This window comes from Hyposmocoma kahamanoa, unplaced genomic scaffold (assembly GCF_003589595.1).
Source record: "Hyposmocoma kahamanoa isolate Upper Pololo Valley unplaced genomic scaffold, ASM358959v1 129, whole genome shotgun sequence".
NCBI lineage: Eukaryota > Metazoa > Arthropoda > Insecta > Lepidoptera > Cosmopterigidae > Hyposmocoma > Hyposmocoma kahamanoa.
The window spans coordinates 2,608,297-2,630,433 of NW_020653460.1; the positions used below are offsets into that span (position 1 = coordinate 2,608,297).

Below are 22,137 nucleotides of genomic sequence, written 5' to 3' on the forward strand. Positions count from 1 at the left end.
ATGTTGTTGCCTAGTAAATAGAATTCAAATTCGCCATTAATGTACGTGACAGCGTAGTAAATGGGCGGTCGCCGCACGGCTTTCGACTGGGCGCTCAGACTCTGTTAAACTCTGTTTTTGACAGTTTGTTGACGGTAGCCGGTGCTGTTAGGAAAGAAGTCTGGTACAGTCAACTACGGAAATAATGCATTACATTAATTTATTGTTTTTAATTGTATACAAATTTAGCCCTTTTTTGTATTTCGTATAATTTATGCACATATTGATTCCTCTCAATCTTAGCTCTCTTGAGCGTGCGTCCTTTCTGTTTTGGTGTTCCTCTCGTCAGTTTCCTAACTTTTTCTTTGACTTAGGCAAAAATTATTCTAGTACCATTTAGTATTGAAAAAATGTGAGCTTTCAAAGCGCTCTAAAATTCTGAATATTTGATTTAAAAATCAACCGTATCTTTATGAGTTACAATATAAAAAATTGATTGAAACTCAAATTCGTGAAACTGAAATGAAAGTCGAAAACAAATTGAAAGTGCACCTTAAATGCAATGAGATGAGGTTGATTTTTATTTAATTTACGTCTGATATTTTTCAACACTGAACGCGCTTAGTTCATTTTGACGCTAATGCTCAGACCACACAGAGGAGGCCGCGGAAGCTTTCCGGACGCGGAATTAATAATTTTTGTAATGTACAGGGTCAAGAGCACGTCAAGCTTGACCTTAAGATTTAAATCCAACTCTATACCGCTTAAGATAAGAACTGTCCAAACTCCACACTGTCAAGCTTGACGTGCTCTTGATTGTACGAGCTCGTATTAAGTATGCCACACGTGCGGCCGCATACAAAATTTCCCGCGCCCGGAACGCTTCCGCAGCCGCCTCTATGTGGCCAGAGCATTACTGATTTACAAGATTTATTCACGTTCTGTATCAGAAAAGGGTGACTTTAACGACAAATTTTCCTGCAAATCATGGCATTACTTACTTACGAGAGTTACGTCAGCGAATGAACTGAGCGTATATAAAATTGTTATTATTTTTTCCTACGACACATCTGTCGTCCAACACCAACAGATCATTTTAATTGAAGCAGGAAAATGAGTTTCACTTTTGCAACTGTACTTAGGTAATTTTGTATCGTACCTACTCATAACTATTGCTACTTTTATAACATTATGGAATCTGTTCTATCAAGCAAATTACGGCGATGACTAAGATCAGATGTATTTAAATTTGTTATCTAGAAACTTCTACATTACCACATCAGTCCGTTTAGTTGTTCGTTGATTCACAAAGTACACTCAACGTGAAAAACAGCTGATCTGAAGATTTCACGTTAACAATATCTTAATTATAAGAAATGTCTTGGATACAAGGAATATTTACCTAAATGTGTATTTTGGTAGATTTTTTGTATTAAGTGTCTCTTTACACGTTTTGTTTTACATTTTATCGAAAAAACAAGATAAATTTATAGTATAAATAGAGGATAAGCAATATTTGAAGCTGACAGTACTTTAAAAAAAAACTTGCCATAATCATCACGACGCTTAGCCGGCGAAGTAAAACAATTCGCCTGTAAACTTTTGTTCTGAAGATTTATACTTTTGAAGAAGCTATCGACTCCATCCACAAGGAAATAAGGGTGATCTAGCTCGTAAACAGGACCCACGTGGTACAAAAAAGTAATATATATTTCATATTGCAGTGGCCCAGTCAGAAGACTCACCAGTGGCTATGAAACTCAAGAAAATATGCCTTAAAACGCCCGTTGGCGAGGAACAGGCGGCACAAGCAGTCCTTGACCCTGCGCTAGGTAAGTTGGTTCACAAATTCTACCTTTGAGGTTAAAGTCCGCCATGAAGGCAAGAATTTAAAGTTATTAATCTTAGATATTGATCCGTATCACCATACCTGTAGGTAGTTTTTTACTCTGTGTGGCACTTGCCGTATTGTTGCAATGTATATCTACAGCGCAATGAGGCTGGTGGATTTATGATGCACAATCCAATTCCAATTCCAATACCAAAAAAGTAGTTATTACAAAAATTAAGATAATGTCAGTAACTATTACTAACAACAACAGTCGACGTGTCGCCGTCATGTTGATTGAATTGTGCTTTTATTTCCCATCGCGCCACGCACCAAGGAATGATGTCATCGATTTAATTGCGCTCGCCCCACTTCATTACCTACCTATAAACACTGTATTTATTTCAGTCTTCCATCTAAATATCTTCCAACAATAACACGTCAATCTACCGCCGCTTTTATATTGTCGTTACCTATTTTATGTCAAATGTCTTACGCCGGGGTGAATGTCAAGTTCCCATATATTAGCCGTACTTAACAATGATTTTGCTTTTGTGACCATTACATTTTTTAAGAATTCGCTTCTCTAATCGACCAGCGTTCAGTGTGCGTGACGCGTTACATCACATTTCTCATCGACTATACCTACGTGTTTATGTATAGTTCTGGTTGGCCGTATATGTACAGGTATAGGTAGAGGGTACGCATTCGTGCACAGGTCGTTAATGGTGAACGTGGATCTGTTGTGTGGTACGCGGGTGGAATAACCTATAATTAGATGCGCTTACACCAATCCACAGTCGGGGAACTTGTAGATGTCTCGTTCACTCAACATCAACTGAAATATTTGATGGAAGCCATCGAGTTCGCGCACTGTACTTTGAAGCTGTAAAAGATGGCGTCCTCTCATAGCTCTACTTTGTTTCTTTTTTCTGTTTACATCTTTATTATATCATCGAATAGCTCACTGTTGAAGTACAACGAATAATATTATATAAGCTCTTTTTAAGAATTGAACTTCTTGTTTTTTACTCGCTATCCTTCTTCACCACGACAGTCGATGGTCACTACACAACCTTAATCCGAGAATATGCAAGTATATAAGGTTATTTACCTGGCTTTGTGTACGAATTCAAATTGAAGTAAAAGGTGGGGGTAGAAAGGGTGGTTGTCGTGTATCGGCGGCTTGATAAGTGACGTACTATCTGTCAATGTGTTGCATAGGTGAAACGTGGGCTTGTGGGCCGGTCTGTATCGTACATTGCGAATACCGATGCACTTTCGGCAAAGCAATAGCGTTGACGCCACAGAGTAACGGAGAACAGGACACATTCTACTTGTTTGACAAACGACATCACAGTATAAAACTTAAGTGCATAAACAATATGTGTTACTGCTTCTAACCTGATCACCAAGGTCCTGTCTTTATGATGTGCCTTACTATTTTGTCTACCAATATCGAAGTTTGCGTCAAATCTTCCTAGTCGATCTACTGGTTGCTTCTAGTCTGTGATCTTAAGCCGCGGTCGGCGGCGACGGTTTGTTTCTCGTGCGTGGCACTGCAGCTCTCCTCCATGGCCGGTAATTTGATTGGACCCGAGCTGTCACCTATGCGCCGCAGTCGCCCGGCCGTCGCTCGCCGGCTATCGATTAGAGCCCCCGCCCCTGCCCCCGCGCCACCCGCGAACCGGATCTCGTCACGCCGCCATTGTGTACCCGCGACGCTTAAACGCATTCGTTTCTCCCGATGCGAAAACGACGCATTCCTTCCGCGCGCCCGCCCCGCCCCGGCCGGCCGCGGCCGCATCGCGCGGCGCCGCACACCGACCGACCCGATCCTGACCCTCTCATTACACTTTTACCACATTACCACTTCGCCGACCACCACAAACAGAACCCGACAACCGACTACCGCCACTATTCTGACCGATCCGGTGCACCGCCTGTCGCTTTTCATTACAAAATGTTCATATTCAATAACTGTCGACAAATTCCTGACCCGCTCGCTGTGAGAGGAGCTTTTAAATTTTCACGCTGCATTTCGGTCTGGAAAATACGCTCATGCTACCTCACAAAAAGGTTCAATTCAAACTGTATTTCACATGGACATGATGATTTCGATTTCGCAAATACAGCTTATGAAGTCATACTCACCATTTACTTACATGCAGAAATGCTGTGGAACCGACTTGTAATCAGTTGCAAAATGCACTTTAGGGTTGCGAGGCTGCAGTTACATTCGCTCTCATTCAGGTACCACTCAAGCACAATTGAGCAATCGTTTTTGGTGCACTTGCAGCTAAACTTCATCAAGTTGTAAGGGGATATTTTCCACTACAACTGAGTTTGGGAATGCCAAGGTTAATTAATTAACTGGTATTCTCCTATTTGTCATCGTTGGTCAGTCAGTGGCGTTGACACTTACACCACGGTAAATGGCCTTTAATTTTCTAAGTGAATCCATCGTCACTACAATATCGTTGCTTTGTAATAAAATCGTTCCATCCCATAATTCCCAAAAAAAAAATTCACTGAACGTAATAAAGCTTCTGGTCAAGCTATACTTTAATCACCACGTGTCGGTTAGTTTGTAGTGCCAAAAACATTTATTACATTTACACAATTTTACGTATCGTTGTGTACATATTTCGTTACTATAGTAAATATTTAATTATAATAAAGTCATAGAAGCCAGTGAAATACACAATTGTACTTACTGGTTTACTGTTAAACTCAGTTTCTATAGTTCGAGAACCCTTTTAGCGGTTTGTACAAGGCTTCTTTCCGTAGTTTACTGAATTCGAAATTACTATAAAGTACACTTATACGATCGCCAACAACAATATTGATTAAGTATTGAAAATAAAGATTTACATTAAAGACATTAAAAGAAATATATAATAAAATAAAATATATAATATATAGACATGATCGTTATGGTGAGTAATCACTCCAAAGGCTTGATCTTTCAACAAGTCTTTAAATAGGACAGCATAATATTGTTGTTCATGTAATCATTTTTAAATTTTATGTATCTTTAAACAATAATTCTCATATCTGCATGTAAGGGAATCACACTCATCGATGCGGAATCGCATGAGGCTGGTCAGAATAACTATGTCCGTGCAATAAGAGCGAAAAAGAAGCTGTGTCGCTTAGGCTCGAACGACGTGTCTTAGCACAGACTGGCAACGAATCGACTTTAAAGTAACAGTAGAGCTCCTTGAGAAGGGAGTTCGTCCAGGAAAGTACTGCCACCTTACATGTTTCTGTCACCAAGCAGGAATGCGAGCACTACTGGGTTCCGGTTTGGAAGAGTAAGGGTGCTGGTGAAATTACAGGCACATGGGACTTGTCAACTTATGTCTTAGCGTAATGCGCGTAGTGGCAGTGCCTTTAAGATCTTTGCCATTTAAAGCTCTGAGTGGTATTGCAACTGTTATGGATAGGCGTGTCGCTTACCACCAGGCTCTCGGCTCTTGACTTGTTCGTACCGTCACTTGGTATTATACGTTAAAAAAAGACTACTGCAAATATCCGATACCGTCCATACGACCGCATCGATTGCTAAACGACGGCGATAGCGACCGAACAATTGCATCAACGACCGAACGACGGCGTCGGCGACCGAACGGCGGCGTCGACGACCGAACGGCGACGACATCGACGTTTATAATTCGCCCCGTTGGCCCAATGTTGTGGGTTGGATGTGGATTGGAGACTTCAACACGTTTTCCAAGGTTTTCCGTCAAATAGAGATATTGCTATTATGCATTCACAAATGTTTGCAACTCAGTAACGAAAGTCAGGTACATGCCGCCACAGAAATTGTTTTTTACATGTTCTATTCAAACGCAGTGATAAAGTTTACAAAGAAAATATTTAAAAAATCTCAAAACTCATGGAAATGAGAAGTAAGTAAACTTTTCATACGACGACGACCGAACGCTAGCCACCACCGTTCGGTCGTCGTCGCTGAATGCCGGCGTCGATGACCGATCATCTTTATACTCTAGTTGTGGTTAAATACAAGATGGCTAAAGCCGATTCCGCGTCACCTCCGTGGCCGAACGGTTACCATGCTATAGGGTTTCCCTTGTGCGGGCTATGATTGTGGACATTTTTATTATTAATAGTAATAAGAATGGTGTTTCCATACATTCAATCATCATTGTCATCAACTGCTTCGAATGAGCGAGTTCGCAAAATTACTCATCTTTTAAAATGTTCAAATCATGTAATTTCTGTAGTCCGCATCATCGTTTATGTAGAAAATTGTAGGAAAATTAAGTACAATATTCAAAGACGCTGAAATTTTAACGTTTACGTAGTTGGGCTTGACGGGATAATGTTCTTTATTCAAAGCAATTGTCGGTGACATTAAAATATTGTATCATGAAACTGCAAACATTATGGACTACTGACTCTGGAAGAAAGTGAGCTTTTTTTTATTGCACGTTTTTTGTAGTTCAGGATTGCACTCTTCACATCGCTTTACCTTTTTTGTTATGCTTATTATTGTGGATACTTTTGTGTTTGATATTTTTTTCTTTTTGATGTGTTAGCTTTTATTTTACTTTTATCATAAGTTAGATATTTGAAAATTAATGTGGACAACTGTAATTGTCGCTAACTAGCTTTACCTAAAAACATTCAATGTAAAATGTAAAGTTTATTAATAGCTGTTGTTGTACCTAATAAAATAAAATAAAATAAAATTGAATGATATGCAAAGAAAAATGTCCACTTAGGAAGCTTTTAAAATCACGTTTAGCAATTTTGTATTGTATATTTGATCCAATTATATACAGTCTCAAGTGCAGAGATTATAATGTTTTGTTGGATCCTTTTTCATCTTTACTTTCTATATTACTAAACAGTTTGCCAAGATCACAATTTAAAAAATAAAAGATTCTAATTAGAAAATATAGTTTTTTTAACGACGAAAAAAAGAGATACTCAAGATCTTAATGAGAGGTTTTAAAATACTCAAGTGAAAAAGCCTGTATTCCCGGATCAGACTTCTGGAATGGAGCTGCTCTAGGTATCATGATTCCTTGCTTTAAAGATGCAAATTATCTAAGAGTGCCATCAATGACAACACATTGTTAACAAGATTGGACAGTAATGCTAATAAGGAACAAGAAATTCGCTTCCATCAATTAATAACCTAAACAAAGCATTAAATTTATTGCCTTAGCTTAACATCAAAGTACTGGTTGTACATTGATATATAAGACAGTTTGTTTCCATAATGAAATTAGTCGCAAATAAATCATCGAATTAACAACACGTTTTTCAATTCATTAATTGAAACAAAGCTAATTTCAACTTTAACTCCATAAACACTGATGTACCTTCTTTCGGATTTTGCCCTTTTCATTTACGGTCAGCTCTTGAAAATGTTTATCTGCGGAAATTAATAAATACACCAACGGTTATTCATCTCATCCTATGCCCTAAAAAGATAAGTACGTGAACAATAAATAACAGGTCATTGCTTTGTTAGCTTCGCTGAGAGCTTGTTGGTTGGAACAATGGATGTGGAGGTCATATCTAGTGGGAACTCCTAAGAATTTCTTGATTTTAGTCAAGGTTTGTCAAATGCCGCCCAGCATATTATAAGTATATGGAATGTATTATATTTGCGTCTTGTAAGTTTATCCAGTTCAACATTTGATTCTATAAATAACCAAAGCGTCTCTCAGTTGACGTCATTTCAGAGCTATTAGAAAAGTCTTTGTCAGCTAAACTACCATTTGGCTCTGGAGCTGTTTTCATTACCTATGATGATTTTTATTGCATTTTTTTTTATACGAGAGACGTTGCCATACAATAGTAAACTCAAGATCCAAAATCAAATAAAAGTCTTGTTTTATAATGTTGCGAAGTAATACCAACAAGTTTGCCTATTTATTATTTCTTGTCCAACTTAAGCAATCTTTAGGTTGATAGAGGGAGACTCAACTAATTACCTACTCGTACAGTCTTTTCCTTGAAGTGGCTATGCCAATGACCTCTGTGAAAAGAAGAGGCTTCGCGGTTCCGCAATTAGGTAGGTACCTACCGACAACAGTCGCGCGCATGCCTGTGGCTAAGGTCGCACCCGTCGTTGCCTTAAAATGGAAATCATTCTAATTGAAATGACATTCGCTGATTTTTCATTGGACTTTCATGTCGACGGCACTGTAGCCGTAGCGGCCGCTTAGGTGTTTGTATGAGAATGGAGTCTAAGCTGCCTCATCTTATCGGCCGCCACTGTTGTCACTGCAGTGTTTCGCGAGCGGGCAGATTTATTTGGACGTACCCCCTTCGAAGGAGGTGCGGAGTCGGGCGCGCCACCCACCGCGCCACCTCCACACATTTGACTGGATCAATAAGTAAGCAAAGGATGCCCGAGCAGAAAAACCATACACCCGACCACCCCAAGGGGGCACACGTAACCGACACCCCCCACTAGCGGGGGTCTCCACAGATTGCCATTTTCTCTTTCCCTACGCTTTAATTAGTTGCGTAGTGACGCGTGTGTATCCATAATCCCTTCTTATTAAATCTCCAAATAAGTAATGATGTCCAAAATCAAAGACCCGCACCTACAGCTCCTTACGTCAGAAACGGAGATAATACAAAACCATAAAAGATACAAAATACCACGTATAATATGGACATAAACGGTTGAAATCACAAACGACCGCAATAAAAGTCTCGTAAACAGTCTTTAATATGTCTCCTGAAATGCGTGAAAAAATGTTACCTCCTCGTTTTATTCAAAATTCTCTCATCCTGACCATTACTCCATTACTTCCCGGATTTAAGCAAACAAAGCCTTCTTTTTCTCTGTTACCAATATTTTACGCCGCCGTAAATTCCATTGTGACATGTAGATTAGATAAACTTAGATAATCCATGGCATACATCACTCCCCACCTGGAATACTTTTAACAAAGCTACTTCTTTGTGTGCGTACTTAACCGGGTCCATGTATGCATATTCATATGAGAGAGTTCACAAGCTTACTGTGGTCGAAATTTTGTCAAAAATGCCGTTGGAAACTCCAACCCGTGTCTGAAACACGTTCCAGAATTTGTAATCCATTTTATTGTTATCAAGCATCAAAAACTACATATTGAAGCTTCTAACTGTTTAAAGGTACATCAATTACATCAACCCTCGCCGGAGAGGAGATCCATGTCCAGCAGTGGGGCGCATAAAATGGGTTGATGATGATGATGAAATTACATCATGGTGTTGAAACAAATATCACTCTCCAACCCATAGTTTTACTCTCCAGAAGTTGTAATTCTGCTTATGCAGTACAGAATCAAAAACCGCCCAGACTTTTCTTGGAGCTCCTTAACACTTAAATATGCATAAAGCACATGCGTTTCAAAGAAATATCCACTTACACATAGCATACCAAAATTTTTAATCACCTCTGTTACATCGAGATTCTAAAAAACACCCTAACTATTGAAGTGTCTAAAATTTACGAATCGAAACCATTATTTTATCGACATCAATGTTTACGTGAGTAGGTAGCTTAACATCATAAACCCTTTTAACCGTTTTGTTTATCTTTTATAAAACACGGAAACCTTAAAGCACAATCCTTAGAATAAGAATTCCTCTATATAAAGGTCTCTTGCCCAGCAGTAACACTTGATATTATTTGTTTTTATTATTTTATTATTATTTATTAGATATTAGTTGCTGTAGTATAAAAGTACGCGTGTTGTCTTACGATTTTCTAATTTTAAAGTAATCATGCAGGTCACAGTGTAGTATATCCATGTGCTGATGACTTATTAACTATTTTGTATTCATATTCCTTGCATGACTTATGTCGTCAATCCGCATCCCATTATATCAACGAATACAATGACAACATGCAATCTGTCAAAAAAATCTTCCCTTTTCACCTAGCGATGTATGTTAAAATACTTTATTATATTGACTTTTATAGTCATTGTATAATGGATGTCGTTGTTTACAAAATAGCGTGACTGTCTACCAAATTCGTACCAGTACGAATTTAATTACCATAAAAGAAACCATCTTTGAAAATATTTTAACAACAGCTATAAGTCATTATTAATCGGAACAACCCTCTTAAGACATTTAGTTCTATAGTTTGTTTTCTAATTCCAGCCAATCACAGTGCAAATTACTCTGAGGTTAATATAATGCTGGGTCTAAAAGTTGTGATTTTTACGGGCACTTCGCGTCGGCTGCGGAGATCGCATCGAGTGCGCCCGGGCGCCTTTCTGCGCGATGGCAATCGAAATAATTATCATAAAGTAAATCCCCACAATTCGGCCGCCCCCGGGCCCCAAGCCGCGCGGTAAATGGCGGGTCCTCGCCGCCGCGCTCTAGTGACGTTATCGGGAACACCTTGTGAAGTATCGATGACTGTCGACAGCTTACCTAGCTTTACAATGACCTCTTAGTTGACTAAGCTATTCATATTGTAATTTTTCACTGTCGTTCCATGTCGCTTTTTATCTTGGATTACATTATTCACAGCTCTCCTTTTCAGGTGACTATAAACTAAAAACCTACCAGATAATGTCCAATAAAACATGTGAACCCTGCATTTATTTTAATATTACCATTTCACCGATATCGACATTATGCGATCCCGTCCGTCGCATGAACTTAATGTTTCTCGGTTGGGGAGGGCCAAACAGTTGCGTTTTCAGTTTTTGCCTCGTGCCGCTCTCATCTCAACATTGCCAATGGAATTTAATTCGCCTGCTTGTTTTAACGTCTTCCCCCGTCTTTTTGTCCTCCTCGCTTCTATTAATACCAATAATGGGTTAGGTTCCAATCCAATCACGTCTTACGTCGTACTGAGAAATTTATTAGAGAATATCCAATTACCGTCGTTGCAAATTGTACATAATATCACTTTTTATTTGTTTTAAGCGCATCGTCCTCATTCAACTGCGTCGTAAAGCGGAAGACTCCAGTTTTTATTTTGAAAAGCTCCCTGACAGCTGTCGTATTAACACACCCTATTTAACAGTGACACCGCTTGCTTTACCGATCTGAGCTTTAACTTTTATTATTACACGTATGTGATTAGAGGTGTCTGCGCGAGACTGGTAATAATAAGTAGCCAGCACCCACCCCTTGGCGTCACCCGCCCGACCGCACACGCCTCGCGTTGGCCACTAAAATCCCGTCTTGAAAACAACCCTTAATTTCGAACGTTTAATTTATGTATAACCTCAAATGATCGGGGCTTAATTCGAATAATTTGACTATTTTGATTTGTACGGGGCTGTAGTGTGGGATCAAAGCGAGGATTGGCGTCTGAGGTGTCTTGGCGCGTGACGCGACACGGCAACCTCCCCGCGCCCCGCCGTCAGCCGCCGCCCGCGCCTCGCGCTTTTGTCAGCCCGCGGGTACCGCTGCCCTTGTGTTTATGTGATCGCAGACAACGCCCCACGATGCTCTAAAAAATCTTGTTACAGCGTCTATGTATAAAAGATATTTTTATTTTCCGACTTAAGCGGTGAACATAATCCTGATTTCGAATCAAATATATTTGAATTTCGATTCAAATATATAATGTACTGTTTTTCAATGTCTAGGTCACATTTCGAGTTAGCAATGCAGATACTATGATACTATTGCTATGATTTTGGAGCTACTATGATTTATTATAAATAGGTAGCAATTTTCAGTTTTAGTTAAGAACGTCTTACGGCGTATTTACTATAACAATTTAGAATGCATCAAAACCTTTTTATCTTTGCTTCGACGAGACAGGTGCACACGAAGCATAAAAACTCGTTACTCTATTAAGGTCATAGCCCTAAATGCAAGCTATTTAACATAATCGTGGAATAACAACAAATGTTTACGGGCCCTTTCAATGAGGGAAATGGTGGACATGTTGTGATCCAGGCTGTGACGTATCGTAATGGCGTGCGTATACATCGTCATATAAAAATCATAAAGTCGTCGTTTCGCAACACCTGCCGATACATGCCGCGGCCACGCACCGCAACACCAATGGTCTTATTCTTTGGACAATTATTAATTTATTGCTTTATGTACTCCTTCAACAATATAGACGACTGGTGGGAGGAATATTACTCAGTCATCTGGACATATAAGTACAGGAATAAAAAATCCGCAATATATTGACTTCATATTTGTTTATAGCGTCCTTCTTGACCCACGTACACTTTGCTGTTGTTTCAATGAGATTCTTTAATTAAATGACCCTACCTGGGTAGTTGATTGTGCCATACCGTTTCCGCTCTTACGAAAATCTTGCCGCACCACTAACTCAAGTGGGCTACCAGTACCAAGTCATGATTCACCGATGCAATGTTTCGCTACGTAAGGTTGTTTGCATACATGTAGATAATATGTATATTAATGCAAACAACTTTATATACTCCTTATCTTGCAAATTATCAGACTCACGCCCGTTTCTGATAGTTATTTGCTTTGCGACTGTTGCGGATACTGCCTACGCTACATTGGTCTTTTTCGGCGCTTTCTTATATAAAATTAATCCCTACCAGGAACTAGCCATTCAATACGATTTTGTTTGCGTCCTAAACAAATTGCTTACGAGATAATCCAGGACGTTGACTATCATCTACCCACTGAATTTCATTCCTTTCCCTTTCATCTGTTCAAGCGGCCAGTGCCGCACTTCGCAGCTATAGAACATGGCCTCGTTTAAGCCGCTTGACCATAGTTGATGGATCTAGAAATTTTGCGATAAGTGGGTTCGGGTGGCAGGGTAGGCGTTCTTTGTGCTTAGTTTTATGTCGGTCTATCTCATCAGCTACCGATAGAACGTTTTGGTAATCATGGATCTCTTCATTTCGAGTGACCCAAGGGGCTTTGATTGTTGCCCTCAGGATACAGTTCTGCACTCGTTGGAGACAAAGTATATTACTCTTGCTAACCACACCCCACAGTGAATACCGTATGTCCGTCTAAATGGGGTTTAAGTCTGAGTTGTAGATTAGAAGTTCGTGGTCTACTAATAATGCTGAATTCTTTCCCATGAACCAATGTAGGTTACGATATTTGAGATTGACTTCATCTCTTTTCCGTTTGATGTGATGCTTCCATGTGAGATGTATGTCTAGGTGAAAACCAAGATACTTCACACAATCTGAATGTGGTAATGTTTCATTGCCAAGTCTTACTGAATTACAGTTTCCTTTTCTCAAGTGTAAATGTGGTATGATGGCACTGATCCGGATACGCCATTTACAGAACCACCTGTGGATATGATCTCGTTGGAGTTCAAGATACATCGGAACTTAAATATCTATAATATTCGGTGTTCTTATCGTATGTATGGCATATACTATGTTATTAAAACTAGCCACTTTCACCTCGTCATTAGTGCAGATGTTAGGGCATGCAGGGAACGATGTAAGGGTGATGCAAGGAGCCATCGTCTGAATTACGCCAATCGAATGCGGATATAGTTCCTGAGAGAAATAGTAGCAGTAGCAGTTGAGATCCTTGTGAAAGAGTTCGTCCAGGGTAGTACTGCCACCTTATCTATTTTTGCCGCCAAGCAGTAATGTCAGCATTACTGTTTTCCGGTTTTAAAGGGTAAGGGTGCTGTTGAAATGACAGGCACATGGGACTTGTCATCTTAAGTGTCAAGGTGACGGGCGCAGTGACAGTGACAGTGACCCTCAGACCTTTGCGATTTAAAGCTCTGAGCGGCACTATAACTGTTATGGACAGGCGTGCGTACGTAAGCTTACTATCAGGCGCACGACTTCTTCGTCCCGTCACTTGATATTATACACAAAAATAATAATAATCACATAAAATATCAACGCATCAGTTTTAGAATTATATAAATATATATAAATATTAGACAACATCACATAACGTTGCTCTGATGCCAAAGTAAGTAACTAAAGCACTTGTGTTATGGAAATCGGAAACAACGACGGTACCACGAACACTCAGACCCGAGACCCATATAAGAAAAGTTATTTTCTACATTAACCCGACCGGGGATCGAACTCGAAACCTTGGAGATGACGACACCATGAAAACCGGTGTGCAAGCCACTCGTCCTCGGAGGTCGTCGAATAAGTATTAACACACTGACCTTTAACAAACTCTTCAATGTACGTTTAGGTACCTACATACATATACCTGACATCAATAATACATTAGTGTACAATAATCAAACAAACAATAACTGTATTGTCATTTAGAAAAACCTTTCAATCCTTTATTGTTTATCTTTGATCATAACCTACATTGCTCCCCATTACCCTTCCACAACCATACCTGCAAATTAAAGGTCCTCAATAGGTAGGATCAAATGTAATGACATATAGTTATAATAAAGCTAAGATTAAACTTTGCCATTTCCAGCGGCAATGGAGGAGGAATCTAGCGAGTTGCCAGGCACAGATGGGCTCGCGCCGAAGCAGCGGCACCAAGCAAAGCACCGCGAGCTTTTTCTCTCGCGGCACGTGGAGACGCTGCCGGCCACGCACATCCGCGGCAAGTGCTCTGTCACACTCCTCAACGAGACCGAGTCGCTGCTCAGCTATCTCAATAAGGATGTGAGTATGTACCGAGAATGCCGGCCGAAAACATGAAGACATTTTACACAACACAAGCTCCTATCTCGTCTAAACAATACTGATCATAATGACAAATTAAGGATTTCTTTTCATCTGTTCGTAAATGGTATATTGTCAACAGCCATGATAGCCTAATGGTTTGACCTACCGTTTCTCAAGTTGAGGGTTGTGAGTTCGAATCTAAATCTGTGCTTTTCGGAATTTATGTGCGAAAATCAAATTTATCATGAGCTTTTCAGTGATGGAAAACTTCGTGAGGAAACACATCTGGAAAGCAATGTGCGAAGTCCCAATACGGTACGAGTATTAAGCTCGCGTGGGAACTACAGTTCAAACCTCTCATCGTAAGAGGAGGCATGTGCCCAGCAGTAGGACTATATATGGACTAACTATTTATACAATTATTATAAATGGTATATTGTACTTTCCAATCACATTGTCTAAATTAGACGCCAAGTATGCAATACTTATGTACGTTAGACAAGTAACATGTAAACTAAGTGAAGTAAGGAAAATGCGCCTTTAAATTTTTATTACTAAAAATGTCGGTTTATTTAGCAAATAACGTTCACCCTGAAACAGTACCTATTCTTTTCTACATAATCAGAGCCTATGCACACGGCGTATTTTATACGAGCCGACAACGCACGTTTACGCGCCGTAAACACACGTCACCTGCGTGTGTACGCGCTGTATTCGCGCGTATGTATATCTCGCGCATTTTGATAGGAGATAGTTTTAATTTTAATTCCGTTTGTTAATTTCAGTTTGTTTTTGAAATGAAGCAACTACTTGAAACAATAACATAATGATTAATATATCATTCTAAGTCTAATTTCCAGTGGAGTATAGCTTCTTGCTTGCAACGCAATGTTTGCGTGCGTTTGAATCGATTCACTACAGCGCGTATACGCGCAGATGACGCACGTTTATGACGCCGTAAAGGCGCGTTCGTGTAACGCGTGTCGTCGGCGCATATAAAATAAGCCGTGTGTATAGGCTCTTCATGCTATTGATTTAATCTACTCGTATTATACGATATCACAGCCAATTCGTTGTGTATTATTCAAAATCAACTATTGTCCATTGATGTAGAAAAGGTGGTGATATTTTTATATCTCACTAAACAAAAATAAAAGCATTATATATTTTTCACGACAGATGAATTACTTAATGTAATCTTTCATGGAAGATGATGTTCTTAAACTAAGGATTTTTTTGTGTATACATTATTAATTTTTTTTATGTATATTGTTACAATTTCCTTTCCAATAAGATAATAAAATTATTATATAGAAATACCTGCCATTTTGAATCTTTGATTGTGCTATTTGTTTGATTTTTTATCAATATATATTTAAGAATTTTGTAAAATTATTGCAACACACTCATAGACCCTGTGTCGCGGCTGCCATGGACACACACATAAATAACCACAAATTACACCCAAACTCATGAGAGAAATGAATGAAATACACATACTTCTCCCGGCTTGGGTATCGAACCGTTCAGCCACAGAGGCAGTCTCACTCGCACTCGTCTCAATAGGTCTTTATTTAAAAGAATAAACCACTTGTATTTTAGCGCAATATTAATGTCATGTAATTATGATCTTCGTCATGACAGGCTTATTTTAATACAATTCGTCCTCTTTAACAAATCGACATAAGTTATAAATTTGATTTGATTATTGAAATCTTAGTTACATCGCAGTATAATAAGACAAGTATGGTAGCTCCATACAAATGTAGCAGCGTAACTTTTATATATGTGCGCCCGCCGCGTGCTGTATACGGACGCACACATTCGCATAATCTCGCGATGCTTTCGCGTTGCATAGTGCTGGTCGTCTCACATGCCTTTCATTATTATAGGAATGTGTGCGCTGCTACGTTTGTATCTAATTACCATATTTGTCTTATTATACTATGGTTATACAAAACTGTTAAAATAAAAAACGAAACGAACTATTTAACAAAGAAAAACCTGTCAAAGATCATGACGTAGAGACGTAATCACTGTTTATCATTCGTGACATTCGTTTATAAAATTGTAATTTAGCATTCTTAAATTTTGCAGTAGTAAACATTTTTATAACTATCCATTGCATATTTTATATACGAAACACGCTGCCACTTTTTGTTACATCTGCTGTTACAACATGTTATAAGGTGCCAACAGATTTGCTCGATTTTGTCGACCGTTACTGTCGATCGGCTATGTCGATTTTTTTTTTGTTACATCTCCTGTTACAACACGTTTTAAGGTGCCAACAGATTTGCTCGATTTTATCGAGTGTTACTGTCGATCGGCAATGTCGATTATTCTTGTCAATCGATAGGTGCGATCGAGCAAAGCACCTTGTGTTGATCGCACGAGCTCTATTTGTTTGATCGCTAGGGTCAATCGACAATGGCGATCGTCGTTTGCTACCACTTTTGCTCGTTTTGTTTGATCGCACGTGTCGATCGTCAAAGAATAGAGCAAATCTGTAAGCACCTTTAAGCAAATAAATGAATAATTATTATGTAAATTATATAATATAGATGTAATGTTTTTTTTTTTTTTTCAATTTTAAACTTTCGCGTTGCATTATACTAACATGTTAAAACGGAAATAAACTCGATTAAACAATATAATAGGTACATTGCGCACATACCTATATTATCTCTGTACTGTCTACCTATGTTATCTGTCTCAGGCTGACTTCGGTCAGGGTCAGGTAGGTGTGCAAAATGCCTATTAAATTGTTTAATCTAGTTTATTCCAGTTTTGAAATGTTAGTATAATTTTATTTCGTCAAAATTTCGAGTTACGACCGTTAGTTTTGTAAGGAATAAATTGGTGACGTATCAGTAAATCATTAAGTACATACATATTACCATACACAATCATAGCCTGACTTCACCTCTGCTGTATTTATAGCAGATATGTTCCCTCCATTAGTTTGCCTTGCAATTTGGTCTACCCTTTTCGCTAAAACGTGTTTAACGTTTTTCTTAACGCTTCTCGAGCACAATTCGACTGTCGCCTTATAAACCTAGCATCACTATTCTATTATTTAGTTTTTTTTTATATTTTACGTTATAACATTATACACATTGTCCTTCTATGGGAACAGAGCTTAAAGCGCAGGCCACACCACGAATGAAGCTAAGTTAGCTTAGCTCACGTAGCCGGGGCATCTATTTATACGCCGGTTCACACCGCGAACTAAGCTTACCGAGCTAAATGACATGTGTCGTCAAAAATATGTCGTCCTTCTGCCGCCCTTCATCCCTGCACATCACTATTTACTACGTCCTTTCTTAGCTTAGCCTTGCATGCAACTACGTGAGCTAAGCTAAGAGCGGTTATACACGGTGACTTTTAGCAGCGATGCAGTAGCAACGTAGTCGCTAATCGCCTAAAGTTTGTTCCAATCCATTATGCCAAAAAAGTAAACAAACCGGTTTGGTGAAAATTCTAAAGCAATCACTCAATAAATGGAATAAGTGATACTTTACGTATATTTTGAAGATTTCAACTTGATATCTCGTCACTATTTCCAGCAATATTCATTTCAATAACATATTAAAATCTTATTTGAAAAATGTTAGTTCAAAAGTGAGATTAGTAATCAAATATAGATTTGTGAATAGTCTATGGTTGCATAGGGTTTCTACGGAAACAACTCATTCAGTTCATTCAATTAAAGTTTCCGTAATCGGTTAGTGAATCGAAAATTTTATCACAATCGAACGAATATATAAGTGTAAGTTGATGTGAAGGAGGATTTAAAATTAGATTTAGGAAATTTTAAATTTGTTTTTTAGGTTATGTAAGAAAATAATTCTAATCTCATGTATGAAATATAATCACTCAGTATTGAATCACATATTTTTTTATAGTAATCAGCAGCGAAATCGCAAAACTCACTTAATTATGTAAATTCGTGTTATTCCAACTGATTCAAGTAAACAAATTAATTCATTCAATTAATTAATCGATTTGTAGTTGGCAGTACAGTTGGTCATCACTAAACTGTCTATGGTCGGGTCAATGATCTGTTTGGTTTACTTTTTTGGAACATTGGATTGGAACAGACTATACCTTTACACACGCGCGCGATTTTATGCAGCGATGCTATCGCGCGTTTGTATCGATGCAGTCCGCATTTGCATCGATGCAATCGCCTATTAATCGCAAGTGTAGCGATGCAATCGCGCGTTTGCATCTCTGCTAAAAGTCACCGTGTATAACCATTCTAGGTTAGCTTTATCTTCGTTCGCGTTGTGACCTGCGCTTAATACAAAATAATATAGCCAAAGCATAAATAAATATTTTTGACCACATTTCATTTGTTTACACGAATACATTCCTATAGTAACATACAACAAGTATATTAAAAACCAATCTTGATTGTTAACCTCCACAATCTCCAAGGTCCCACCACGGTCACTACACTTTGACTCTTGTAAAGGACATGTCACGCCCTAATCTGACATCATGTCCCGTTTCCTCCGAACTAGCACACTGTAAATAAATGGTTTCATACCATCGGTCCTTGCGACGATCAATTATTCTCACTAAATTAAATATCAATGTCATGATCTATATATAGCAGAAATGGGAATTATCGAATTAATTATACGATAATTATTTAATTTAATTGGACCAACAAAATGCTACCCCATGGTTGTGCCATGTGTTTGTATATGAGATGTATTCAAACGCGTTTTGACATTTCTAAATAAAGTCCCAAACCAAATCGTTTTCCCAAAGATTTTTCTTCGTGTTTATTTCGTTTTCTTACTGTTTGTTATCGCCAAAAATTAAAGATAAAAAACTATGCATCATAATCATTGACCTACCAACAAATGGACGTCGGGTCTAATACAAAAACCACGAAAAAAATTTCCGATGTTAACTATAACCTATACAAACGTAGTGACATGTAACGAAATATAAAAAACTAAAACATTTAATTCAAATTGTAACGTCATTGTTGTGATCGTCGTACTGCTTAATTTTGCATGCAACAATTTAAGGGCCCAAAAACACCATGTTTAGCTTCTACTGTAAATTTAATAAATTGCACCATAAATTACTTGAACACAGGAGTAATGAGTAGCCTTTATCGTAAATATTAATTAATTTTTATATATATTATTATGTCGAATTTTGTACAAATTCACTTAAAGAAATAATAAAGAGTTGGGCGGATACATACATACAAATATTATTACAAATGTGAAAATAAGCGTGTACTATAAGAAATGTACCGATATTCCATCTAAACGTAAAGTCAAATATCCGTAATTCCGAATACCGATTTATAATGAAACCGTTACGCTTTCGAGTAATTTTGATGCTTTTCACAAAGACAAAATTAGCTTTTGTTTTGTAATCTTCCCAAAAAACACATTTGACATTATGAAAATTCGAGCTAACGTTATTTCGGGCAAATGTATTTTCTGACTTCTGATTGGACAATATTTTGTTAGTTATTAACTAACGTTATATAACGTAATATATTAGCTAACGTTTAATAAAAAATCATTTTAAAAATAAGATTAAAATTAAAGCGACTCTATAGTTTCTTTGTTCTAAATATTTCAATCGCTTGTGGTTCGAACAAGTGAAAATTACCAAGAAGTTTATATAAGCTTCTTGAAATTGACGTAATGGGTCTCTTCCCATCTTTGCTTTTTGGTACAGAGGGTCGATGTTAACGGTACGAGATCATCAGGGTCTGCAATTAGCATGGGTGTCCCTCAAGGTTCAACTCTAGGCCCATTTTTGTTTTTAGTTTATATTAATGACTTACCTGGCCTTAAGAAGGGTATAAAACATGAGATAGTATTGTTTGCTGATGATACTTCCTTATTATTTAAAGTTAAAAGGCACCAATGTTCCTACGACGATGTGAACAATGCTATATCGAAAGTAGTTGATTGATTTGCTGTTAATAACCTACTTCTTAATGAGAAAAAAACAAATTGTGTTACAAACATTGTAGTTAAGGTGTGTCCAAACATAAAGCGGCATTCGAGCGCGGCTGCCGTGCGCGTCTTGCCGCGCTATGATTGGACGACTGCCGCGCGCGGCAGCCGCGAGCTACCTGCCGGCAAACTTGTGTCCCGCGAATGCCGCGCGTAGCTGCCGCGCACCTTGCACGCCGTGTTTGGACACACCTTTAGAAACGAAAAATTGAATCTTGTGGATACAGTTGCATTTCTAGGTATAAAGTTAGATGCTAAATTGCAATGGGGTCCCCATATAAGTAAGTTATCAAAACGGCTCGGCTCTGCAGTGCACGCGATTAAATAATAAGGAAACTTTCAGACGTCGAAACCTCTACATTGGTTTACTTCAGCTACTTTCACAGTCTAATGACATACGGCATGTTGCTTTGGGGTAATACCGCCGATATCAATAGAATCTTTGTCCTGCAGAAACGTGCAGTTAGGGCAATTTACAATCTGGGCCCCAAAGTATCTTTGAGAGATAAGTTTAAGGAAATTAACATTCTTACACTAGCCTCACAGTACATTTATGAAAATGTAATTTATGTTAAAAGGAATAGTAATTTCTTTATGAAAAATAGTGACAGACATAACATTAATATGAGGAATAGAAATAAAGTAGCTTTTCTTGATAGTCGTCTTCACAAAGTCAAAAAATCATATAAGGGGCAATGTATACGCTTCTATAACAAGATTCCGGTTGATATACAAAATTTGCCTTTCACGAGGTTTAAAACTATAGTGAAACAAAAACTTTATACTAAAGGTTATTATACAACTTCTGCGTATTTAGATGACAAAAATCCGTGGTAGTAACCCGTTTAGCTCATGGAGGTAGTCTCGATCTCTGATGTTTAAACTATAAAAAAATTATTATAAATGTTATTTACAAAGAGCAACCCCTAGAGTTTCTTGCTCATTCTTCTCAGGGGAATCTGCCTTAGGAATGAGCGGTAGAGTTTAACCATTGTGACGATTTCAAGTGCAATAATGCTTACCTATGAAATAAAGATTATTTTGAATTTGAATTTGAATTTGCGCATGCAATGTGTAGAAAAAGGACAGTTAGCTATTTGATTATTTTGTGTGCTTTTGTCATTTATGTTTCCGATTCATTTATATATAAATTAAATACTGAAAAAATGTACAAAATAACACTTTTAAATGAGAACTATGATAACACAATATATTTGTTTAGTGAAAATATGATACAAAATCCTGTTTTTACACTTTAATGCAGTAACTTTTACAAGTTATTATATGGTACTGCATGATTGAGAACCGCACTATCAGTCGAACAAACGAAGACTGTAGCTCGATTGACGCTCTGTATGCGATTTTAACGCCCTATTGGTGCGGACACTTTTTAGCGCGAACCCGACGTCCATTTATTGGTAGGTATCATAATGGATAATTATCAGGTATATATCAGATAATTATCAAAAATAAATATTGATAATTTCAAACCGGACATTTGTCTCAAGTAAAATCTTATAATTTTTATAGGCATGCAACAGGGTAACAGGATGGAGGTGGCTAGGGCAATGATTGTATTAGTTACTGCACTAGGCTCCTTTACTTTTGGATTCCACTTTTCACTTAATATCAGATGGAGTGGGGTCATCTATCCGCCTATCATGTATAAACAATATTTGAGGAGTTACTGGTAGATATTATCTAGCTTTATAATACCTTTGATTGATCTATCGTGATATGAAGACTT

At 38.1% G+C, this 22,137-nt stretch overlaps 1 protein-coding gene across 3 annotated transcripts in view; it reads left to right on the plus strand.

The window, feature by feature from the left end:
• LOC113240275 (metastasis-associated protein MTA1) overlaps positions 1 to 22,137 on the plus strand; it is a 74,064-nt gene that overhangs the window by 37,481 nt on the left and 14,446 nt on the right. For all 3 annotated transcript variants that reach the window (XM_026477533.1, XM_026477534.1, XM_026477535.1), the window contains exons 3-4: positions 1,704 to 1,811; positions 14,192 to 14,385. In XM_026477533.1, the coding sequence (XP_026333318.1) occupies positions 1,704 to 1,811; positions 14,192 to 14,385 (302 nt within the window). The remainder of the gene's footprint in view (positions 1 to 1,703; positions 1,812 to 14,191; positions 14,386 to 22,137) is intronic.